Source organism: Piliocolobus tephrosceles, chromosome 9 (assembly GCF_002776525.5).
Source record: "Piliocolobus tephrosceles isolate RC106 chromosome 9, ASM277652v3, whole genome shotgun sequence".
Classification (NCBI taxonomy): Eukaryota; Metazoa; Chordata; class Mammalia; order Primates; family Cercopithecidae; genus Piliocolobus; species Piliocolobus tephrosceles.
The window spans coordinates 38,475,008-38,501,319 of NC_045442.1; the positions used below are offsets into that span (position 1 = coordinate 38,475,008).

At 43.3% G+C, this 26,312-nt stretch overlaps 1 protein-coding gene across 1 annotated transcript in view; it reads left to right on the top strand.

Moving 5' to 3' along the window:
* PDLIM1 (PDZ and LIM domain 1) overlaps positions 1-26,312 on the top strand; it is a 53,521-nt gene that overhangs the window by 2,771 nt on the left and 24,438 nt on the right. Inside the window, exons 2-4 of the mRNA XM_023206235.1 lie at positions 16,881-17,032; positions 19,103-19,190; positions 23,916-24,115. Of these exons, the coding sequence (XP_023062003.1) occupies positions 16,881-17,032; positions 19,103-19,190; positions 23,916-24,115 (440 nt within the window). The remainder of the gene's footprint in view (positions 1-16,880; positions 17,033-19,102; positions 19,191-23,915; positions 24,116-26,312) is intronic.

Below are 26,312 nucleotides of genomic sequence, written 5' to 3' on the forward strand. Positions count from 1 at the left end.
TGGCTGTGAGTTAAGGTATGTGACAGTGCTCCATAAATAGTGATAGTGAGGAAATGTGAGCATTGACAAAGAGCTGTACACACTTTCTGATTGGTAGGTATGCTACATTATTTATCATCCTGGGCAGTTTGCTGGTATGATTTTGTATATGATAGACTTTGAGCCTCCACACCAAAGCAAACCATAAAATTAGGCTTGGAGAGGAGTGCCTTTTATTTAAATGACCATGTTTGCTTTCTCTTGCATGAATTATTCTGGTATTGGCTCCAGTCTTTTGCTGAACTGCTAAAGCTTCTTAATATAATGCTAATCTTATGTACTTGAAATTTTTTTATTTTTTAACTTATTTTTTATTTTGGAATAAAAATATCGTAAAATACAAATGCATAGCAAATGATTATAAAGCAAGCACCTGTATAGTCACTACCCAAGTCAAGAAATAGAGTATTGCAGCACCAAAAGTTCCCTAAATGTAACGCTATCCTGACCTATGGTAATCCTTGCTTTTCTTCATAGTTTTATCACCTAAATTAGGTATCCCAAATACCATAGCTTAATTTTGCCTGTTTCTGAACAGACTCATACAGAACGTGTGTGTGTGTGTGTGTGTGTGAATAGCTTCTTTAGCTCCTTAACGTTTTCATCTAGTATCGTGGTCAACTTAAAATTTCAATCTAGATTTCCAACTTTAAGTGGACGTAGGCATAGGCTAGCTTTCTTCTTTTACCCACATTCTTGTTTAGTGCTCTTGCCTTGTGTTCCCTGATGATCCGGCCACACATTTGCCACTGTTCTCTAATATTTTTTTCTGTCAGTTCCTGCTTCAAATCAACACTTGCCCATTTCCTTGAGGTGTTTTTTTTTTTAATTAAAAAAATTTTCCATGCCTATTTCTTATTCCCTCTAGTTACTTTCAAGGGAGGCCTTCAGAGAAATACTCAGGCCAACATTGCAACTCAGTTTATGTTGACTGTTTTTCTCTCCCAGCAACTGATAAAAGGCAGGAAGGGGTGAGGCCAAGATCAAGGGATGCCCTTAGTTGGAGGAGTTGCTTATTTGTCTCTGGAGTCCTGGGGAACCCTTTGCTAAGAACTGAGCGGTTTTGTGGCAAATGCAATGCTTATTCCTTTTCTCAAGTATCCCAAGGGGTGCTTAATAATGGATACTGTGGCCAGAGGGTCATTTCTGATTTTTAAGAGTGGTATTTCCGGATTCAGATAGATTTTACACCATGTCCTAAAGATAGAAAGAGAAGGGTTTGTCTGTCAAATTATGAAAAGCAAGAAATGTCCAAAAAGGCTCATTATGTTTTAATGGCCATTGTGCTGCATGCCCTTAGTCTGTGAAGTTGATACCTGGGAAATATTAGCGACTTCAGCTGCTCACAGTTGACTTAAGGAGAGAGGGGGAAGAGGACAAATCAAAGAGAATGCCTGAGCCCGTACTGCGTTATCACCCTCTGACCAGATACTCTCCCCTCCCCAAACTCCTGATGCCAACCTGGCTGGTTTGTTTGAGGAGGCAAGAGGGAAGAACAATGGCTTTAGGGTATTGCAGCCAGGCAGATGACTGAGAGTACAGTGTCGTCTAACCATCTGGGTCATATTCTCCTAGGCTGACCAGGACTGGGAAAAGCACCAAGGAATTGCTGTGTGCTGGGACCAGGATAGGACTGGCACATTCTTAGGCCATGCCTTACTCTTGCTTCACAGAGGAGAGGAAAGCTAGCATTCTTTGCCTTTTGCAAATAGGAAAGCTCAGGTGCCCACAGGTTAGGTAATTTGTTTGAATTTACATAATTTCTCACTGGCCAACTTACTACTCAACTTCCTTGTAAAGGATAGGGTAGAGACTGGAGCAAAAGTGGTTGTGTTAGAAAACTAACTTTTAAAGGATTATTTTACTTCCAGTAGGTCTCAGAGGAAAGCCTGGGGGAAGCTTCTAGGACTTTAATTGGCGGCCTGGTACAGTGTCCAAGGCAGGGTCTCAAGCTGAGTTCTAGTCCTGAGCACCTCCGTGAGTGATCCTGGGAAAATCATATGTCTTCTCTTGGGTTTAGTTCCCTATAAAGATAAAATAATATTCCCTGTAAAGATAAAATAATAAACAAGCGAGCAAACCCAGAGGTTTTCATACCCTTTGAATATGAGAGTGTACTTTTTTTTTTTTTTTTTTTGAGACAGGGTCTTGCTCTGTCGCCCAGGCTAGAGTGCAGTGGCATGATCTTGGCTCACTGCAACCTCCACCTCCCGGGTTCAAACGATTCTTGTGCCTCAGCCTCCTGAGTAGCTGGGATCACAGGCATGGGCCACCACGCGTGGCTAATTTTTGTATTTTTAGTAGAGATGGGGTTTCGCCATGTTGACCAGGCTGGTCTCAAACTCTTGGCCTCAAGTGGCCTGCCACCTTGGTCTCCCAAAGTGCTGGGATTACAGGCATGAGCCAAGAGCCCACTTTTTTTATTGTTAGAGTGTCCTAGTCTCTCATGGCATTAGTTGTACCTTCAATCATAAGTTGATTTAGAAAACACTATGAATTCAGGAGTGTTTCAGATGAATTTGTGTTCTGTTAATCACAGCAGCATCCATTTGCATTTGAAAGATTTGTGTGAGAAATATTTATTTGATCTGCTTGCAATAATAACCATAGTTAAAACATATACAGGACTTTTAATATGCCAGGCACCATTCTAAGACCATAATATATTCAGTGATCTTCACATGTATTTTGTGAGGTAGGATTCAGATCCCCGTTTTACAGATGAGGGAACTGAGGCATGGAGACATTAAGTACACAGCCTGCATCATATACCAGTGAGTGGTAGAGCTGGAGTTTGGCTAGGGAGTCCGGCTTCCAAGCCTGTAGTCTTAATCTCTATGCCATAGTAATATATTAATAGCCCCTAACATTTTTTGATGGCTACTCTGTGCTAAGCATGCACTTACATTATCTTTTGTATTCCCCACAACCCATGACAGAGGGACACAGAACACAAAGTCAGACAATTGCAGAGCTGGGAAGTGAAGCCAGGCAGACTCACTTCCAGGCCAGCTTTAACCACTATGTTCTGCCTCCTAATAAGCCATAACTGTCAATATTTCATTGCTAACGGTGTTAATCCAGCACACGGCTTTGAAAAGTGCTAAGAGTGGTGCAGGCTTCAACATGAGGGATAAGACACTCCTGGGCTCCACACCCTGGAGCCTCTCATGCCCCTGAAGTTGGCTGGGGTAGCTCTCCAGTTGCCTTAGGACCTCAGCTCAGAGCACCTCAGAAAGCAGCACCTCCCTTCGCTGTCCCCCCGAAAAACTGGAAGTCATGGCCCCACCTGGGAGAATTTATAGTCCAGTTATGAGGTTCCATGCCCACTTGGACAGTGAAGAACAGAAGAGCAGAGGAGTGGAAGGATTGGCTAGAGAAAGACCTGTTTGTGGCAGGTAGGAGGGCAGTTGGGAACGGTTCTTGTGGTAGATGAAGATGACCAGGCAGTGAACAGTTCCACCTTGCGGTAGCCAAGCTAAGTCCAAAACCGAATATACCCATGAAACCTAAGACAAAAAAGGAGTATCTGTATGGCTGCTAGCACCCTGTGTGATTACTGATATTGTTGTTAGTCACATCCTGGGTAAATCAGGCTGCTCATCCGTGGCTGAGTTCTGTGGTGTACTTTCCCATATGTAGTACACTGTCTCCTTGATAAATGCCATAAATACTAAAAATGATTTTCTGAAGAACACAGTGGTCTTGTAGGAGGCCAGATTCCTGACTGAAGACTCAGGGACTACTGTTTATAGACATGACCATTCATATCAAGTAACACAATAAGAACATAGATAGGACGTAGTTTAGATAAAGATATTGAAAATGCATACAGAGGCCAGGCGCGATGGCTCATGCCTGTAATCCCAGCACTTGGGGAGGCCAAGGTGGGTGAATCACCTGAGGTCAGGAGTTTGAGGCCAGCCTGGCCAACATGATGAAACCCCGTCTGTACTAAAAATTCAAAAATTAGCCAGGCATGGTGGCAGGCACCTGTAGTCCCAGCTGCTCAAGAGGCTGAGGCAGGAGAATCGCTTGAACCCGGGAGGTGGAGGTTCCAGTGAGCTGAAATCATGCCATTACACTCCAGCCTGGGCAACAAGAGCGAAACTCCATCTTAAAAAAAAAAAATGCATACAGATAGATTAAATGTGGTTGATACAGCAAATAATTTGCACCCATTTCTTTAAAAAAAATAAAATAAAAAATCCTTATGCTTCTGAAGCTAAACATACCCATACCATATAACCTCAATAGAAACTGGGTCCACATGAGTGCTAAAGGACAAGTTTGAGAATTTTCCAAGCAACACTTTTCATAATAGCCCCAAATTTGAAATGATTCACATGTCTAACAGCAATAGAATAGATAAGTAGTGGGTGTAATAATATGATATAAAACATCACAGCAACAAGAATGAAGAAATTATAACTATGCACAGTGACATGGAGGAGACACACACACACACACACACACACACACATTGAGAGAAAAAGGCCATACCTAAGAGTAAAGAGTAAATACTGTGTGATTCCAGTTACATAAAATTAGACAGAATTAATCTACAGTATTAGCAGTCAGGATTGTGGCAGACCTTTGCCAGGAGGTCAGTGGCGGAAAGCGGGCACAGGGAGGTTTAGCAGTTCAGGTAATGTTCTGTTTCTTTATCTCATGCTGTTTCCTTGGGTGTGTTCTGTGTGTGAGAATTCAGTCAGCTGTATAGTTACCATTTGTGCTGTATACATGTCATCCTTCAGTAAAGGTTACATAGAAGCCCGCGTAATTGTTTAAAAGATCGGACAATATAAACCTACAGAAAGCATAAGGTAAAAGGCTTTCCCAATCTTACTTTACAGAGGTAAACACAGTGAACAGCTGGCTGCAGACATTTCCAGACTTTTTCCATACACGTAGCATTTCTAAAACCAAATTACTATATCACAGTGAACTATTTGGACTTCATTGCTTTGTGCTTTCTGCCTTATTTTTACTGTAACAAATCAAGAATTAAAGATATCTTAATGTCAAGGGAAAAATACATTTTTGATATCTGCTAGATCTGGCTCAAACCTTATCTTGTCCATTTACTAGCTTGTATGTTCTTGGACAGGTTAACCCCTGAAAATTCAGTGTCCTCATTTGCAATGTAGGAATAATAGCTCTTGTCTTCAAAGGTTGTGGTGAGGATTAATATGATATATAGAGAGAGCCTAGTGGTACTATTCAACAAATATTAGTGGTAGCTACTGTATATTGAGTGTTTATTACATGCCAGGCATTGTTCTGAACTCTTTACAAACGCAATCTCATTTAACCCTTCCAACAACCTGATGAGGTTGATGCATTATGAATTTCATTTGACAAATGAAGATACTGAGTCAGAGAGAGTAATTCCCTCAAGGTTTAGTGAGTGTTTAGGCTTTGGGTTATGGGTGGTAGCTGTTGGAGCTATTTAAGAGCACATAGGGCTCATAGGAGCTTGTTTGGAAACTTTTGAGGAACTTGATGACTTCTTGATGGAGTCTCGCTCTGTCGCCTGGGCTGGAGTGCAGTGGCATGATCTCGGCTCATTGCAACCTCCATCTCCTGGGTTCAAGTGATCCTCCCACCTTAGCCTCCCAAGTAGCTGGGATTACAGGCATGCGCCATCACACCTGACTAATTTTTGTATTTTTAGTAGAGATGGGGTTTCACCATGTTGGTGAACAGGCTGGCCTTGAACTCCTGACTTCAAGTGATCCGCTCATCTTAGCCTCCCAAAGTGCTGGGATTACCGGCATGAGCCACCGCGCCTGGCCTCGATGACTTCTTAAGAATTTAGTCAGGGTATTCTATTTGGCTACCTGTTTTATTATATTCCTATCTGAGAAATGGTTGTGGATCTTTCAGACTGAGAGAGCAGCATGTCTCTTTGAACTGTCACCCCTTAGCACTAAATAACTTCTTTTTGCATCATGCACAGTGTGAAGCTGGATTAAGGCACAACTTGTCTACAAGCACCTACCCTGTTTTATTGCCTCATTTCCCTGAGAAAATGGTCATAGACTAACCAAGAACATTTTGAAACAGTCTTATGTTTTCAGGTCACCCTGTATAAGTGCATAAAGCTTCTGCAGCTATAATGTGGCTGTGAAGTCTGTGCCACAGCCTCGGCCTACAAACATACTGAGTCAGAAGATTCTGACTAAAGAGAGTTCAAATTCCACATCTAAATGGCATCCTACAGGGCTGGGTCCTGCTTTATCCCCAGTTTAGAAACTGTTAAATTTGTACCCAGATACCTTGACACAACTATTAAATCAGCGGAGATTATGCTTAAAGGCGTGTAGCATTGAGATTGAACTTGAATCTCACATTTCTTTATCCCAGTTGTATATTATTATTATTGATACTATCATTATTTAGGCTGTCTCTTTCACTTACTTGCAGGCTTGTCTTAGGCTTGTCTTTCACTTACTTACATATTTACAATATTTAAAACACAAGAACACACATAAGATTTAACAAAAAATTGGAATATAGAAGAGGAAAGAGAGAGAAGTGCCAGGAACTTTGAATCAGTTGGTTCTGTAATTGCACATTACATTTAGCTGTGAGTTTTCTGGCCAAGGGAAAATAGGACCCACGTCGAGTTATTTAGAATCTTGTTTGGAGTTAATTATACTTCTACTGGATGGACGCAGTGGCTCATGCCTGTGAAACTAACACTTTGGAAGGCCGAGGTGTGAGGATTGCTTGAGGCCAGGAGTTCAAGACCACCCTGGCCAACACAGCGAGACCCCATCTCTGTTTAATAAAAAAAAAAAAACAAAATTACTTATATAATGCTCCATTTGCATAGCACTTTCAGGGGTGTTAACCAACATTACAGGGGCTATATTTTTTTGTTTGAGACAGCATCCTACTCTGTTGCCCAAGCTGGAGTGTAGTGGTGCTCATAGCTAACTGCAGCCTCGACCTCCTCCCAGCTTAAGCGATCCTCCCACCTCAGTCTCCTCGAGTAGCTGGGACTGCATGCCTGGCTAATTTTTAATTTATTTAGAGACAGGGTCCCACTATGTTGCCCAGGCTAGTTTCAAGTTCCTGGGCTTAGGCAATTTTCCTGCTGTGGCCTCCCAAAGTGCTGGGATTACGGGCATGAGCCACCCCTGCCTGGCCTATTTTTTTTTTTTTTTTTAAGTCTGTTTTGGTAAGAGATAGATAAATACTGTTCTGATGGATATTCCTTTCAAGGACCTTCTATGTATTTTATAGGAGTATAAGTTCTGCCCTTGAAGGCATTTCTGGAGGAGCTGAGACTTTAACATTCACTCAGGGAGAGAGTTTAAGGGGCAAAGATAGTCATCATCTCTCTCGGTGTTTCCAAACCTGATGAGCATGACAGGTTCTTGGATTTCACTGTATAGGCTATCTTTGGTGGATCTGAGATGGGGTGTGGAGCTCTATCTATATTTTTAATCCCTGCCCCCATGGGATCTGAAGACCAACCTGTTTGGAAACCATTGCCTCATCCTTGCAAATATCACAGTTGGCTGAGTATTAGTGAGTGGGGTTGATTTCTGGCCTGAGGTTTAGATGCCAACTCCAAGGGGCAAGGTTAACAATGTTCCATGAAGAGTCAGGAAATTGACCTGTAGTCCTGTCCACAAATAAACCTTCTGAATAGACACAGCTTTTCGCTCAAGAAAAAGAAAAAAATGAAACAAAAACCTCTGCCTTAGAACCATTTAAACCATTTGACAAGTATTTGGTTAAAACCCCCACCTCTGTCAAAAAGGCAGCAGTACTGTTTGTCATCCAGGCTGGAGTACTTCTGAGAATGAAATGGGGTGGTCTTGATAGTTAAGCTGGGAAAATAGGTTACTGTTTTGGGCGAATCAGGGTGTTTGGTAATCCTAGTCATAAAGTATTTCTACATATAATCTTGCTTTCCATAACTTTTAAACTGAGCCAGTGCTCACAAACTCATTTGTATCAAGGGGCTAGGAGGCAATCTAAGAGTTTTTTTTTTAATTTTTTTTTTTTTTTGGAGATGGAATCTCGCTCTGTTGCCCAGCCTAGAGTGCAGTGGGGTGATCTTGGCTCATTGCAACCTCTGCCTCCCAGGTTCAAGTGATTCTCGTGCCTCAGCCTCCTGAGTAGCTGGGATTACAGGCACCTGCCACCACCCGGCTAATTTTTTGTATTTTTAGTAGAGATGGGGTTTTGCCATGTTGGCCAGGCTGGTCTTGAACTCCTGACCTCTAGTGATCCACCCGCCCTGGCCTCCCAAAGAGCTGGGATTACAGGTGTGAGCCACCATGCCTGGCCTAAAATTTGTTTTATTTTTTAAAAAAAAAATTATTCAAAAGGACTAATATGCTCATACTTACTCATTTTTGTTAAATTCTGTATGTTATATATGTAAAAGAACATTTTAAAAAATGCAACTTTTAAGAAGCTGGGGCCGGGTGCAGTGGCTCACGCCTGTAATCCTAGCACTTTGGGAGGCTGAGGCAGGTGGATCACAGGTCAGGAGTTCAAGACCAGCCTGGCCAAGATGGTGAAACTCTGTCTCTACTAAAAATACAAAAATTAGCCGGGCATGGTGGCACTTGCCTATAATCCCAGCTACTCGGGAGGCTGAGATAGAGAACTGCTTGAATCTGGGAGGCAGAGGTTGCAGTGAGCCAAGATCACACCACCGCACTCCAGCCTGGGCGACAGAGCGAGACTTTGTCTCAAAAAAAAAAAAAAGCTGGCATTGGGTTTATGTTGCCTAGAATTGAAGCATACGGCCTGTTTGCAGCAGGAAGTTGCCTGGTAAATAATATTTTTCCTCATCTCTGAATCCCAGTGGGCCCCCAATGGGATCTCTGCTGTCTTTTCTTTGCCCACCAAAACTGTTTCTTTGCCTATGAGAATTAAATAAGAATGTTGCTTGGCTTGTTTTAGAATCATATTTTCTTGCTGCATTCATTTCTGCTTTAGTAATTTTACAGAAGGCAAATTATAATCCCTAGTCCAAACCGTTTTTAGCACGGGGACAATGTTTTGCTCCCCTGAATAATCAGTGAACTCTGACTCTGCCCAGTGTGTAGCATACAGAGCTCAGCGTGTTGGTTGAATCAACAAATGGTGATGGACCAGACCTCCAAAATGGTTTCCCCTAAAAACTGGCATCCTTTAAGGCAGTGGAGAGGAAAAGCATTAGAGTTGAGGTTTGAATTGCCTCACCCAGCAAGCTCTACTCAATTATTTTTTCCTCATACTGTATTATAAGAGTCAAGAAGGTAGTTATATGGTGGTATAAAGTATAATCATATGTGTATATTAGAATGGGAAAAAATGTCTAGAAACTTATATACCATAATAAATGAGTTTTGAGTAGGTGAGGTAGTCAGAAAATTAATAGCTGCAAGAATGATGATAAATGGTAACAGGTACTGGGTTTCTGTGGCTGGGGTAGTAGAGGATGGTAGAGCCTATGGCTAAATGGAGAGCATGTGTCTCATATAGAGGATCAGAGGCTCCTAATTTGGTGCTGATTGTTGCCATATGGGAATCTAGGCCCAGAATTGCCAGATTTTCTGATTTTTCAAAAGAATCTGAGAATCTAGGGGTTTGAGTGAAATTTGCTGATATATGAATATTGGCATGTAATTTAAATGTAAGAAAAAAACAAGACTGCGGGCTGGATCCATTTCATGGCTTCCTGGCTTCATCTTGAGCCAGAGAGTTAAAGGAACCCCACCTAGCTGTCAGTAGAACATGTGATTTTTAAGTCGGACTGCCTTCTGAAAGACCCACTAGGGAAAGCCAGCCACAGAATGGCTGACCTAGAGGCCGAACGGGTGATCCCTTGAATGGGTTTGCTGCTTTGAGCGGCTGTTAGAGAGCATCTGTCAAATGTAGTCAGCTTAATCTCAGCAGAGCTAAGGCTCAGTGGTTGTTTCTTGGCAGTTAACTGGGCAGTCAATGTCAGATGCTATGTTTCAACTTCTTTGTTGGTCTCCTAGTCTGTGTTTACATCTCCAGCCTCGTCCCCGTCCTCTCCCTTCACTTGCTAAATTTCTTTCTTTTCGTTCTTTCTTGAGACTTGGCATGCTCTTTCCTTTTGCTTTTTTGCTTTTGTGGCTTTGCACAGTTTTAAGCAGCACCTGCTCCAGGGAGTGTTCCGTGATTCCACCTTTAGGCTCCTACTGCCTTGTTGGTTCTAGCACAACACTCATCAGCTGTTGTACATGCTTGTCTCCCCCAGGAGATTGTGAGCTTCTTGATGGCAGGCACCACCCTTTTCACAGCTGCGTTCCAGTGCCTTGTGTGGTTCCTGGAATCTACAAACAATAGCTTACATTTCTGGAGCCCTGACAGTGGGGGCTCTGCCTAAATTGCTTCATGTAATCCTTGCAACAGCCTTCTGATGTCAAAGCTGTTCTTTTCATCCTTGGTGCATTCTTGTTTACACAGAGGTAAAATATCCTGCCCAAGGACACTTAGCTTACAAGCCAGGCAGGACTTGAACCCTGACCATCTGACTCCAGAAACCACATCTTCATGAACAAGTTACACTGTCTTTCAGAATGTACATAAGGATGTCTGATAAGTGAATGAACAGAGAGAGAAGGAGGGAACAGGGGAGGGATGAAGTGGAAACATGCCATTATCACTGAGGAGGAGGGTGATCTTTTTATTTGTCATGGGTATGCATCCAGTTCTGTATGATAGTAGTGTCATTTAGGTATGTAGTTATTTAAATGTAAGTTGAAGAAAGTGGGAGAGCTACATCGTCATCCTATTTTATTTACACCAGTTAGAAGTGCAATTAAACTTCAAAAACCTTCTTATGTCCTCAGGACTGGCAGCAGTGGACAGGTCTTAAAGATGCATTATGAACTTGGAGTAGAGAACATGTTGGCCTCTAAACAAGCAGTACCTACCTGGGGGTGCTGGTGGGGACAAAAAGTGAGGGACACAAGAATGAATTGAGCAGAAAATGGTAGATTGTTCATTAGTGGAAATTGTGCCTAAACCCATTTGCTCTTTTTTTTTTTTCTTTTTAAGACAGTCTTACTCTGTCGCCCAGGCTGGAGTACAGTGGTGCGATCTTGGTTCACTGCAACCTCCGCCTCCCGGGTTCAAGCAATTCTCCTGTCTCAGCTCCCTGCGTAATTGGGATTACAGGTGGTGTGCATCACCACAGCTGGCTAATTTTTGTATTTTTAGTAGAGACGGGGTTTCACCATCTTGGCCAGGCTGGTCTTAAACTCCTGAGCTCATGTGATCTGCCTGCCATCTGGCCATCTGACCTCCCAAAAGTGCTTGGCCTCCCAAAGTGCTGGGATTACAGGCATGAGCCACCATTCCTGTCTCCATTTATTCTTATGCAGCAAGAGTTGTGTGATCTAGTTGTGTGGTCTCTGGCGAAGAAGGCTGGCAATGAATGGCATGTTCATTGAACAAATGGGGGTGAGTATACAATTTTTTTTTCTTTTTCTGAGACAGAGTCTCACTCTATCACCCAGGCTGGAATTCAGTGGCACAGTCTCAGCTCACTGCAGCCTCTACCTCCTGGGCACAAGCCATCATCCCACCTCAGCCTCCTGAGTAGCTGGGACTACCAGCATGTGCCACCACTCCCTCAAAATTTTTTTGTATTTTGTAGCGACAGGGTTTTGACATGTCGCCCAGGCTGGTCTCGAACTCCTGAGCTCAAGGCGAGCCACTTACCTTGGTCTCCCACAGTGCTGGGATTATAGGCATGAGCCACCATGCCTGGCCCAGAAGTTTTTTTTTAAGAAATTGAAGCTGACTCCATTAGGAGCTGGTTCTGATGGTCAGGAGGAAATTAGAACAGATAATGTGGCCTAGTTGGTTAAGTGGGTGGACTCTGGAGCCTGCTGTGGCCTGCCGCTCACCAGCTGTGCAACCTCAGGCAAACTGCTTAACCCCTGTTCCTCCATTTCCTCTTCTGTAATGATGCAGAAACATTGCCTGTCTGGTAGCATCACGTGAATATTGGTGAGTTAACCCTTGCTAAAGACTTTGTCATGCTTGGTACCTAAACGCTCATTAACTGATGGCTGTCGTTATGATTATGATTGTGATAAATAGTGTTTGGCAAGGATTGGAACCCACCATTCAAGACGGGAACTATCCAGTGTTAGAAGCACAGGCCTTCTGTCCTGTAACCTTTGTCACTCTGTGTTATGATTTGTTAATTTTATAATGGGTGGGGTTACTAGGCCCCAGATCAGTACAGGGTGGGGGAGTGACTGTCCCATGGTGGGGAGGCACTCAGCCAGCAGCAGGACCTTGTGACACTCCAGGTCCTATGCAAAAGGCCACTGCAGATGAGTCTCCTGGATTTTTTTTTGGCTTTGACAGTTGAGTTTGGAGCCTCTGCTTGTGGCGGTGTGCTAAAGCAAAAAGGAATGGAATTTGCAATGAGAGAGCCTTTCAAGTTCAGACTTAGCCTTTAGCTGTGTGAACTTGAACTCCTCACAATTTCTCTGAATCTCAATTTCCTCAATGGTAAAGTTTATCTAATATGTTGGTGGTGAGGTAATCATATTATTATCTCAAATAGGAGATTGTATATGAAAGGGCTTTGGAAAGGCAAATCCCATAATTTGTTTAAATCCACTTTTTCCTCCAAAAAAGATATCTCATAAAAGAATGTGAACTTAATCTGTATGTGTAATTTCTTTCAAGTCCTATCTGATGTTGCTTGTGACTTTCTGAGATTTCCTTTGGCTTCTTACCAGTTTGGCTTTTAAAAAAAAAAGCAACAAAGAAATTAGACTGAAAGATAGGATGACCAGACCTCAATTACTCAGGCTTGGGGCTCCTAAGACTGGTTCTAGCTTGTCCAGGACCTGTTGGGATATACTTAGCAGAAATGTCTCTCCCACAAAACAGTTGGAACCAAATGCTGGACATTCTGGACTTCTCAGCAGTTCAGTGTAAAAAAGTGAAAGGAAACTTTTTTTTCATCTTCTCAACCTCTCCAGTTCCAATCTCATTATTTGAGTTTTGTGAGTGGTCATGCTTCAGGATAGCAATGTAGAGGGAAATGATTATTTGATTTTTGAAATAAAAATATTTTTGATGTTTTTGAAATAATTCGTTTTAAAGATAAAAAGAAGCAGCCTGATTACATATTTAACAACACTAGGTGTTTTAGAGCCAGTCGTTTATTATACAGATATTTATTGAGCACCTACTATGTTCCAGTTATTGGGTGCTGAGGATATTATAACTGCCCAATGGGTTCTTGCCCATTGCCCAGATAGAGCTGATTTATCAAGACAGAGGATTGCAATACAGAAAGTTTAATACACGTAGACCTGGCTAAATGGAAGACTTGAGTTTTATTATTACTCAAATCAGCCTCCACGAAAGTTGAAGGCTAGGAGTTCGGCAGGCAGGGGGCTAGGGAACGTCAATGCTGATTGGTTGGGCATGCCATCACAGGGGTGTGGAAAATGGTGTGTTGAGTTTGCATGTTGGTGGGAGGCATCTGGTAGTCAGAAATACACAAGCCTGAAAGGACATCGTGAAAGGCCAGTCTTAGGTTCTACAATAGGGGTGTTATTTACAGGAGTAACTGGGGAAGTTGCAAATATTGTGAGCTCTGGAATAATGGCTGGTAATCATTTTTACCTACATCTTAGCAGAATTCAGGCCCCTCTCGTCCTCCTAACCTGGTGGCCTTTCATTAGTTTTTCAAAGACAGTTTAGTTTTGGAAAGTGCTACCATCATTTAAACTATACACTAAAATTTCTCCCAAAGTTAGCTTTGCTGATGCCCAGGAATGATCAAGGACAGTTTGGAGGTTAAAGGCAAGATGGAGTTGGTTAGGCCAGATCTCTTTCACTGTCATAATTTTCTCACTGTTAAAATTTTTGCAATATCACAGCACAGAAGGCAGACAAAATCCTGCCCTCATGCTTCTTACTGCTGAGTAGGCCTTTCAGCATTAAACAAACTAATCCACCAAGGAGGTTGGGAAACATAAAGTGACCAGTGCCATGAGGAAGAACCAAGTATATTAAAAGGATGACTGGGAGTGGTGGCTCATGCCTGTAATCTCAGCACTTTGGGAGGCCTAGGCGGGCGGATCACCTGAGGTCAGGAGTTTGAGACCAGCCTGGCCAACATGCTGAAAAAACCCCATCTCTTCTAAAAATGTAAAAAATTAGCTGGGCATGGTGGCGTAGCCTGTAAACCCAGCCACTCAGGAGGCTGAGACAGGAGAATCGCTTGAACCCGGGAGGTGGAGGTTGCAGTGAGCTGAGATTGCGCCACTGCACTCCAGCCTGGCAACAAGAGTGAAACTCAGTATCAAAAAAAAAAAAAAAAAAAAAAGACTGTGGGGGTATAGCTTAGATTGGAGGTTGAGGGAAGGCCTCTTTGAGAAGAACGGTTGTTTACACAGACACCTGGAAGATGAGAAGTTAATCAGGCCTAGGTAAAAGCAGGTGTGAAAGTCCTGAGGCCCTGTAGTTGGAGCCCAGTGGGGAAGATGCGTGATGCGGCTGGGGTGGGAGGCACTGGCTTTAGCGGCCTTGTGAAAGATTTTGGATTTCGTCCTAAGGGGACTGCTCTTTGAAACTGCTAGATTTAGCCATGATAAGTGAGTTCCATCAGGCATTATTCTCCTTGATTCAGGCTGCTCTCCTTGGAGTTAGAGTTTGCCCATCAAGAACCCTTGCCAATCCCAAATAAAGTGATGCTTAGGGCCATTTAAAATATAAGCCTGCGGTGTCCTTTAGTAACAGTGAAATGTATATGATGATGCACCAGATCAATCTTCTCGGGACAATAGGTCAGAAAATGGAGGAATTTTTTTTTTTTATTGCACGCACTGGATGACTCAGAAGCTAACTCTCCAGTGTTGACTGAAATGAGAGTGGCCTGTGCTTGCCTGGATAAAAAGTCCTGTCCCAGTGGCTGGATGAGGGGAAGATCTGAACCTTGAATCAAGAGGCTGCTTTCGTTTCCTAAAACCCAGATCTCTGGTAAACAAATGATGGGAAAGCCAGAAAGGAAGGTTAGGAGGTCAGGATCTCGGTACTGGTTTCCACATCCTGCCACATTCCAGGAGAGTTTTGCCTGATAAAGTCATAGAATGTACGGGCCAGAAGGAATCTCAAGGATCAGCTTGTCTTGTCCTCATTTTATGGGGTCAGGGTGCTGATGGGGAATGCACCGTAATAGCGGCACCGCACTAGCTGCTCTGAGGGCTAATTGGAAACTGTAGCTGCTGAAAACTGCATCAGATACTGAGGTTTAGGGCCTAACTTGTGTGTCCTGGTTTGGTGCCTTGAAGAACCTGTGTCAGCCATAAGGAGACACCCAGGTGTTCATAAGATCTTTCTCAATTGGATCCTGAGAGTCAAAGGCCTTCTCCAAAGGGTGGCCAGAGCCCTGTGGGCCCTGGGAACCTGGGCGTGTTACTGCCATCCTGCTCCTGTGGGCTTGGAATTCCCATCCAGGAAGGTCTTGTAATGTGGAAAAAAAAAGTTGTGGACTTACCCTGGGATGATGACAGTAATATTTTTAGTATACCTTAGTTTAGAAAATCTAACCAAATACCTTGGTTAGAAATAGTACTCTGAGGTGAATACTATTTCAAAATGAGTTTGGATCTTGTTCATTCTAATAGCATATATATTCACTTGAAAAATAGTTGTACATCAGTGTAGGAGATGTGATATGTATTGAGTCCGCGTGTATTGCTCTGTAGGCAGGTGAATTTAAGGACCTATTGCAGTAATTGATTGGCTTCCCCCAAGCATCAGTGATCTGTCAATTTGGAACCACTGGTTTTAGAAGCATCAGTCTGCAGAAAACCAGCTGCCTATATGGAATGACCCTGGTCATTTTGGGAGATTAAACCAGTATAAACCTACACTACCATACTTTAGGATATCCTTGATTGCTTTTAACAATTTTTTATTTTTTTAATTTTTATTTTATTATTATTTTTTGAGACAAAATCTCACTCTGTTGCCCATGCTGGAGTACAGAGGCGTGATCTTGGCTCACTGCAACCTCCATCTTCCGGGTTTAAGTGATCCTCCTGCCTCAGCCTCCTGAGAGCTGAGATCACACCTGGCTAATTTTTTTGTATTTTTGGTAGAGACAGGGTTTCACCATGTTGGCCAGGCTGGTCTTGAGCTCCTGACCTCAGGTGATCCGCCTGCCTTGGCCTCCCAAAGTGCTGGGGATTACAGGCGTGAGCCACCATGCCTGGCCAATAATTTTTAAAATTAAAAAGTAATTCAATATTATTGTAAAAAAATTGCAAAACTGTATAACTCTGAACAATTTAGTGTGCAGTTTCTACTTTCTTTTGTATATATAACATTATTAAGATTTTTAAAGAAACGGTGTTATAGTATATAATGTTCTCTAAATGTGTTTTTTTAAAAATGTAATTGTTAACTAATTGTAAGGAAGCAAACATAGTTCAGTGGGAAGGACATCAGATCTGTTCAGGGTTTGTGTCCTGGCTCAGTAATACACTAATTGGAAGACTAGTAATATAATAATATACTAGTTGGGTGGTCCTGGGTAAGCCATAGGTCTTTCTAAGCCTCAGTTCCTTGTCTTGGAAATGGGGACTGCTATTTGTCCTCCTTTCTCACGAGGTTGCTATAAGGATACAATGACATCATATTAAAAAAGCACTCTTTGTCAATGATAACATAAATGATTGTAATTATTTAAGCTTATGATTTCAGCCCTCTTTTGTTTTTCAGGGCTTTGCTCCATATCAGTGAATACTTAACTTGGTGATAACTTAGTGGTTTGGAGACAAATAGTAACTAGCCTGCTCTCCCCTTTTTTCTAGGTCACTCCTGGAAGCAAGGCGGCTCTAGCTAATTTATGTATCGGAGATGTAATCACAGCCATTGATGGGGAAAATACTAGCAATATGACGCACTTGGAAGCTCAGAACAGAATCAAAGGCTGCACAGACAACATGACTCTCACTGTCGCCAGGTGAAGCCTATGGAAACGTTTGGTTCATTTCTGATTGAGTAGAAGCTGTTTGTGGGCAGCGACTGCCTTTCCTATCTCAGAATCCCCCAGACCTTCTAGCTCAGTGCTGTGTATATACTATAGGCATGCCAAAAGATCTGTGGAATTTGAACTTCAGATTGCTTATTTCCTCTCTTTTTTTTTTTTTTTTTTTTTGAGATGGATTCTTACTCTGTTGCCCAGGCTGGAGTGCAGTGGTGCAATCTCGACTCACTGCAACCTCCGCCTCCCGGGTTCAAGTGATTCTCCTGCCTTAGCCTCCCGAGTAGCTGGGATTACAGATTTGCACCACCACAGCCAGCTAATTTCTGTATTTTTAGTAGAGATGGGGTTTCACCATGTTGGCCAGGCTGGCCTCAAACTTCTGACCTCAGGTGATCCACTTGCCTTGGCCTCCCAAAGTGCTAGAATTACAGGTGTGAGCCACCATGCTCGGCCCCCCTCTAATTTTCACAGTGCTTCTTGTGATGTGGGCTTCTTTCAGTAAGATAGCTGCATTTTCATTTGATTCAACTTAACTAACCAAAATTTTGATTAAGTAAAATGTCCTGGCCAGGTGCGGTGGCTCTGCCTGTAATTCTAGCACTTTGGGAGGCCAAGGCAGGCAAATCACTTGAGGTCAGGAGTTTGAGACCAGCCTGGCCAACACGGTGAAACCGTATCTCCACTAAAAATTAGAAAATTAGCAGGGCGTGGTGGCAGGCGCCTGTAGTTCCAGCTACTTGGGTGGCTGAGGCAGGAGAATCACTTGAACCCAGGAGGCGGAGGTTGCAGTGAGCCCACATGGTACCACTGTACTCCAGCCTGGGCGACAGAGGGAAACTCTGTCTCAAGAAAAAAAAAAAATGTCCTTAGGATGCTGCTCCTAATGCACTATACTGAGCAGTGAGCAGTGGGTACCATGCCAGGAGATTTCTATAACAGAGAAAAACTTCAACACATTAGCAGCAGAGTGCTGAGTGTAACTTTAAGTACATGACAAGCAGGGAGTGCTGGGGATAAAAGGATGAATGAGGACAGTACCTCAGGAGCTGTAATTAGGGTAGAATTTCCATTCTTCTTTCGTTTAGCCTTGGAAGGTGCCCTGCAAAGGCAGGATTTCAGAAGTGATTTGGTTCAACCCTCAGTGGCTCTCTGTTTCCTACTGCATCCAATTCAGATGTTTCATTCTGATCATCTGTTATTTCACTAAACTTAGCTGCCATAGCTCTTTGTCATGAACCCTTTGCTTAGATTAGCCAGGGATGATGGCAGGTGCCTATAATCCCAGCTACTCAGGAGGCTGAGGTGGGAGAATCGCTTGAGCCTGGGAGGTGCAGTTAGTTGAGATCACGCCATTCATTGCATTCCAGCCTGGGCGACAGAGCGAGACTCTGTCTCAAAAAATAAATTAATTAATTAATAAATAAAATAAGTAAAGATAAGTATAAATATTTTCTACCTGCAAGAGAAGAAACAACTACACTAATGAAAACTGAGACTAAAGTAAAATCATTGCTCTGTGATTGGTACAAAGAAAATTGTCTATCAGCGCAAAAGAGGGGCATTCTTCTCTCTCTTTTTTCTTTTTTTTTTCTTCTTTTTTGAGATGGAGTCTCGCTCTGTCACTCAGGCTGAAGTGCAGTAGCACGATCTGGGCTCACTGCAACCTCTGCCTCCTGGGTTTAAGCGATTCTCCTGCCTCAGCCTCCCGAGTAGCTGGGATTACAGGCGAATGCCACCACACCTGGCTAATTTTTGTATTTTTAATGGAGATGGGGTTTCACCATGTTGGCCAGGCTGATGTCGAACTCCTAACCTCAAGTGATTCACCCACCTCGGCCTCCCAAAGTGTTGGGAGGCATCAGCTATGAATGTTATCAGTTGGGGGTGTTTAAAAGATCAACCTGGTGGCAAATGGAAGGTAGGGCTGATGGGAGGGTGCTAGTTCAGAGTCTAGTCCAGGAAAGAGGGGGCATTTTTCCAGTTTGTCTTTGGTATATATTATTTATTTTGCATGAGTGAAACAGCAGCTTTGTTAATCTGTTGTAGATCTGAACATAAAGTCTGGTCTCCTCTGGTGACGGAGGAAGGGGGGAAGCGTCACCCATACAAGATGAATTTAGCCTCTGAACCCCAGGTAAGTTCTTGCTCACCATTGCCGCTACTCTCACCACCCAGCAGTTTGCCATTTCTGACACTGCTCAGCACATTCCTGTTTTTCCTGCCCTGGAGGCCTGAGGATGAGACCGCAGGGAGAGCCCTCCACTGTCTCTGCTGGTATCTGGCTCTTGTTCAGTTCTTCCCGTAAGGGAACTGCAGGAGGAAAGGGCTGGAAAACCCCAGGGCAGTGACACTGTGTCCTCGGCTGGAAGCGGGGGGTCGGAAGGCGATAAGGGAAGCCGGTGGAAGCCTTCCTGCGTGGGAAGGGTTGGCAGGATCACAGTGAAGTCAAGGAGCTATTCAGCTCGTTACGGATTTTAGCAACAAATGAATCATGACAGGGATGGAAATAAGTTTAGGTCTGGAGGCCTAGAGCATGGAAGAAATCAGGGGATATGTAATAGGAAGCCCTGCTTCTCCCCACCTTATGCCCCTGTTATGTTTCTGTGAGCCATGGAGGGGAAATCTCTATTTTTGTTACAGTGAAACTTCTAGTGAGACTTTAAAATTACTAAAACAACGTGGCAATTAATATAAAAAAAAGCAGTATGTAGTATACAATTTGTCACCCAGATAGAATTTCTCAGGATAGCAGACTGCCCTAAGATCCCATATTTGTGAATACATCTCTCAGAAGTTAGATTATAGATGATTTTATTTCTTTCTGCCTTATGTGTGTCTTCTACACATCTGCATGCATGGGTATTGTTTTTGAAATAAGAGACAGACTTAGAGATGTTTAGAACATCTTTTGTAAAATTCCTCACACCCAACATGCTACTTGTCATAAAGTATGTGTCTGTTGGATACATTAATGAATTAGTAATGATAAACTAGTATGTTGATAATGCCTTTTGAAAATTTTAGACTGGTTTGTGATGGTTATGCATTTGACCCAAGTTGAAGATTTGAAATTTAATGTATTTTTTGAAATTGGGGATACTATTTAGTGTTTACGGTGAATTAAGATATAATTAAAATACAATATATAGCTAGCTATCTTGTATACATAAAACAGAAACTTGTATGAAGTCGAACTCACTTGGTATATTAGTGTGTGTTAATTGGGTGGTTCAATATAAGTCATATTTTCTCAAATAGAATCCATTAAAATTTCAAAAATGAAGTCACACAAAATTTTTGCCATTTTAAGATAGTAAAAATAATGATTAAAAATCCCAAGAGTCATTTTAAGGATCATTTTGCATCATTTCAAAACTGACGTGAACATATTCTTCTCTACAACTCCTCTCAGAAAAGTTCGTAAAATGGCACTTGGTCTATACACTGGCCGTTGTGCAAACTAATTTAAAACATGCCACAGTTAGTTTCAGTTTCCTTGGGAGTTTTCAGCTACTTCATTAAATTTACCATAAATGTTAAATTTTAATTGTTAAATTTTAATTTTTACATATTTTATAACACACAAGGAATAATTTCGTTTTAACTTGGTCTATCTGAAATCCTCATTTTCATGTAAGGTAATTATATAAATATCAGTTATAGTTTTCATTTGTAGTATATTTGAATTTTCATTTTAAATCTATAAACTAGTTACCTGTATTAATCATTTGAAGGTAGTTCTCTTCAGATTACAAAAATTCTCAAATACTTTCAACCCTAGTATTTTTCTTGTGATTCCAGTAATGCTTTATTACTGTAAGAAAAACTTCTCACCCATCATTTTTCCAAAGTCTTTTACTTCCAGCCATTCTAAAGCAGAGGATAAATGAGTAAGAGCAGAGTTCGTCTGTAGTAAAAAGATCTGTTGGTTCATGTAATGCCAACCAACACCCCAGCTTATCTGAGGTCAGCATAGTTACACACCTAGTTTGTATTTCCTCATTATTGAGTTTCCTTGGAGACTGATAAATACAAAGCCCAAACAATTACATCATCCCTTCTAAAAGGCAAGCCCTGAATCTGCCTGCTTTCTGGAAAGACCAGTCAGTATTCAGATGAGGGTAGAGATATTCCTTTTATGTACAAACCAGATGCATTCTAGAAAGATTCTTTATAAAGTGAAATCATCCGAATTTTCAACCTGAATTTTCCATTGACTTCCATTCTAATTGGAAATGTGTTTCTGCGGAGGGAGAAGGGAATAGACCCTGGCTGAATATGTGCCACGAGCCAGGCACTGTACTTGACACTCTGGTAACTCATACAAATCCTTGTGAAGAAGGCTTTTTCTTCTACATTTTAAAGATGAAAAATGGGCTCAGAGGGGTATTCCTTGCTCATGGCCAAACAGGAAATTGCAGGGAAAAATTGAGCCAAGGCGGAAAAATAAAGACCCTTCCCTGGGGCTCTGCATCCTCTGCTGCTCCTAGGAATTGCCGTGGAGATGGAGAGAAGAAGAAAGCATGACCATCCTGGCTGCGACATATGTAGGCAAGGGTCCCAGGCCACCAATCTGTAAATCTCCTCTGTCTTCATGACCACAGCCTTTAATTACTATGTATGATTTCTTTGGGTAGCTGTGCCAAAAAATTTACTTACCTACTCTTTGATAACTGCTGAAATTTTGTGTTGTTGTTTTTTATTTTTTATTATTTATTTTTATTTTTTCTGAGACAGAGTTGCTCTGTCGCCCAGGCTGGAATGCAGTGACGCAGTCTCGGCTCACCGCAACCTCCGCCTCCTGAGTTCAAGTGATTTTCTTGCCTCAGCCTCCGAGTAGCTGGGATTACAGGCAGGTGCCACCACGCCTAGCTAATTTTTGTATTTTAGTAGAAACGAGGTTTCACAGTTTTGGCCAGAGTGGCCTTGAATTCCTGACCTCAGGTGATCCTCCTGCGTTGGCTTCCCAAAGTGCTGCAGTTATAGGAATGAGCCACTGTGCCTGGCCTGTTTTGTGTTTTTAGAGATGAGAGTCTTCTCTGTCACCCAGGCTGATGTGCAGTGGCACGATATGGCACACTGCAGCCTCCATCTCCTGGGCTTACACTATCCTCCTTCCTCAGCCCTCTCAAGTAGCTGGGTCTACAGGCATGCACCATCATGCCTGTCTAACTTTTTTTTTTAGGGCTGGGGTCTTAATATGTTGCCCAGACTGGTTTCGAACTCCTGGGCTCGAGCAACCCTCCTGCTTTGGACTCCCAAAGTGTTGGGATTACAGGCATGAGCCACTGCACCCAGCCAAAAGAGAAATCTTTTTTTTTTTTTTTTTTGAGACAGAGTTCTACTCTTGTTACTCTTGTTGCCCAGGCTGGAGTGCAATGGTGCAATCTCGACTCACCGCAACCTCTGCCTCCCAGGTTCAATTCTCCTGCCTCAGCCTCCCGAGTAGCTGGGGATTACAGATATGCGCCATCACGCCTGGCTAAATTTTGTATTTTTAGTAGAAATGAGGTTTCTCCATATTGGTCAGGCTGGTCTCGAACTCCCGACCTCAGGTGATCTGCCCACCTCGGCCTCCCAAAGTGCTGGGATTACAGGTGTGAGCCACCGTGCTTGGCCAAAAAGAGAAACTTAAACATAAAAATATTTTCAATTTGTTTTTTTTATTTTAAATTTGGTACTCAATAAAGCTGTTTTCATATTTTTTTTTAAAGAAAGCATAAAAGACTTAAAGATTTAACAAAAAAGGAGAGAAAAAAAGGAAGTGCAACAGATGACAGAAACTCTTTTGGGGGCAGCTGTTCTGGGCCTGGGTGTTTTAAGAAGGAGACAAGAGTTCAGGAAGATTTTTCTGGAAAACACAGACACTAAGACACATTTGGAGTTCAGCAGGCAGCACAGAGCATGCATCACCTAGAAGCCATGGGTTGATCCAGACGCCCATATAGAAAAGACCTTGCTAATTGGGCTATCAGAAAAGCTGTGATGCTGGCAGAGGGAAAAGAAAAAGTAGAAAAGTTGTAGTTTTAGAAAACAGGAATGTTAATTTCAAAAGTGGTTTGGGGGTTTGTAAAGGAGCTCTGAGATGTTGTAGCTGTAGTAATTATTCACCTGACTCCTAGCAAGTCTAGGGTGGGGATGGAGGGAACTTTCTCAAATTACAGAAAGGGGAATGAGAATACAAGGAACTCAAAGTCCTTTTCTGCAGCTTTGTTGGGTACTGCTCCTGTAACAGGTATCCCCTGACCTTCTATCTGATTAGCCTTGTCTTTCTCCCAGAAGATACAATAGATAGATCCTTAATTCCCTTTACCGTTGTTCTGCAGGAGACTGAGGCCATCTCTGCCTAGTCAGCAGCTGCTTCCCCTGTGACACCACACCCTCTTATCTTGCTTGTCTAACTTGCTCACTTCTGGAGAATTTATCTCCACCTTTTATCATCTCCTGTTTTGCACTAACTAAAGTGGCTGCATGTTTCTCTCCACCTAGTGCTTTAATCCCTTTGGTATGTGCCCTGAAAGCGTGTTTTAGCTCTGACTTGAATCTTACAGCCCAAAGCATCAAGGGCTGTCCTGCCCGAGGTGCCCAGAGGGCAGGCTTTGCTGGGCCTCAAGGAAGAATCAGAAGGCAGAGATGATTCAGAGGATGTGAACTCCCAAAGGTGCCCATTGTGGGAAACTTCCCCAGTCACTGCCCATGTGTCTCAGTGGGGGTATCAGTGCCCTACAGCTAAAGTTTGGGTTGAACTAGGGCCATCTTAGCAGCTGGAACACCTCTTCCTGGCACTCAGCCTGCACTGCCCATCAAGGGGTTTGCATTGGATGCCCCCCTTGATTTATCCTCTGATCCCTGCCTCCAGGAGGTCCTGCACATAGGAAGCGCCCACAACCGAAGTGCCATGCCCTTTACCGCCTCGCCTGCCTCCAGCACTACCGCCAGGGTCATCACAAACCAGTACAACAACCCAGCTGGCCTCTACTCTTCTGAAAATATCTCCAACTTCAACAATGCCCTGGAGTCAAAGACTGCTGCCAGCGGGGTGGAAGCGAACAGCAGACCGTAAGTAGTCCTCCTCTGAGCTGGTCCTGGTAGGGGCTTTCACATCAGGACCAGGGCTGCCCAGGCACGTGTAAGAGCCACTACTCCAGGGAGAAAAATGACTACATTAGCAGAACACTTCTGTGTTCATTTACTTCATCTACACAAAGAGGGCAATACCTCCTGCTTTATAGGGTGTCTGTAAAAGTAAGAATTAACATGTAAAATGCCCAGCATCGTGTCAAGCACAAACAAATCAGTTAATCCTCCAGAACTGTTTTTATTTGTGTTTTGATTTCTGTGATCATAGTCTTCTAATTGAACATAGTCCTTCCTTGACAGGCCTGCTGCTTCCGGAGAAATTCTTCAGTATTATTAGTCGGGGAGTGTCTGAGGGAATCTAGAGTAGCCTGTGCTTGTGTTCACCATCTGAACTAAGGGAGAAATACTTCATGGTGCACAGTTTTGGTGAAGCAGTATTTGCTTTTCCCCCAGAGTGGACCAGAAGTCATAAAAGAAGAGAGGTCCCTGAGGATATAAAATGATTGTCCTTAAGAATAGGTTCTGGGCCGGGCGCGGTGGCTCAAGCCTGTAATCCCAGCACTTTGGGAGGCCGAGACGGGTGGATCACGAGGTCAGGAGATCGAGACCATCCTGGCTGACACCGTGAAACCCCGTCTCTACTAAAAAGTACAAAAAACTAGCCGGGCGAGGTGGCGGGCGCCTGTAGTCCCAGCTACTCGGGAGGCTGAGGCAGGAGAATGGTGTAAACCCGGGAGGCGGAGCTTGCAGTGAGCTGAGATCCGGCCACTGCACTCCGGCCTGGGCGATAGAGCGAGACTCTGTCTCAAAAAAAAAAAAAAAAAAAAGAATAGGTTCTGATCAGGGGACAGAGGCAGGCTTAACTGGGGGAGAGGTAGGGCTGCAGGTGGAAAGGAGAGCAGTATCTGAGGAAGTGCCTTGCTGGGGACTGAGGAGGTGTATCCTCTTCTGTCACAGATCATTTGGCTGCAGCTGCCTTTGAGTCTTTTTTCTTTTTTTTTTTTTTTTTGAGACAAAGTTTTGCTCTGTCACCCAGGCTGGAGTACAGTGATTTGATCACGGCTCACTGCAGCCTCAACCTCCTGGGTTCAAGTGATCCTCCTGCCTCAGCCTCCTGAGTATCTGGTACTACAGGTGTGTGCCACCACACTTGGCTAAGTTTTAATTTTTTTTGGTAGAGATTGGGGTCTCACTGTGTTGCCCAGGCTGATCTTGAACTCCTGGGCTCAAGTGATCCTCCCACCTCAGATTCCCAAAGTTCCAGGATTAGAGGCATGAGCCACCAAGCCCTTTGAGTCTTTATTGGAGTCTCCTGGATCTTCCCAGCAGAGGGGCCCAGTCTGCTCCATCTCAGACTCTTCGAGGATGAATCCAGAAACACTGGGAATCCCAGCAAAGGAACTGGGTTTGAGGATGGGTTAGAGATGGGGCCAATTCTCTGTAGGTATAAAGGGGGTGGACTAGGTTAGGAATTTCCCACTCAAATACCCAAAAGTGGCAGGCAGGATGAGGAACTGAGGCAGAGCTCTGAGTAAACAAGGGTGCCGGGTGGGGGGGGGGGGGGGGGGGGGTGGCAGCTGGAGCGTGCATTCCTGGTCCAGAGGGGCCGCTGCGCCTCAGCTCCAGCTGCGTGCCACATGCAGGTCTCGTTTCTGCTGATTATTTCCATTAAAACAGAAGTTGGAAAGCCTCTTTTTATCGGAAATCTCCTGATTTTTAAGTATTGGTGACATTTAAATTTTGTTGGAAAACACTGTGTGGTCCAAACTTGCCTGAGCTCTGAGAATCTTTCCCACTTGGAATTCTCAATTTTTGTATTGCCTCTGAAGCCTGCTTTGCCATTCAGTTTCTCCCCAATTCACCTTTAACAAGAACCTGCTCAACTCTTATGGTAATTAAACTGCAAACCAATGGCTTCAAATGCAGGTTGAGAGATGTGAAGATACTAGAGGTTCCAAACTACTTAAATGTTTGGAATGCCTCTCAAGGGCTCCTTGGCCATTCCGTACATATAGTCACCCCTCCCCTCCCCACAGAGAGACAGATGTCATTGGACACCCATGGCATGTGCGTCCCTGTGCCCGACACTGAGAGGACACTAAGATTTCTTTCTTTCTTTCTTTCTTTCTTTCCTTCCTTCCTTCCTTCCTTCCTTCCTTCCTTCCTTCCTTCCTTC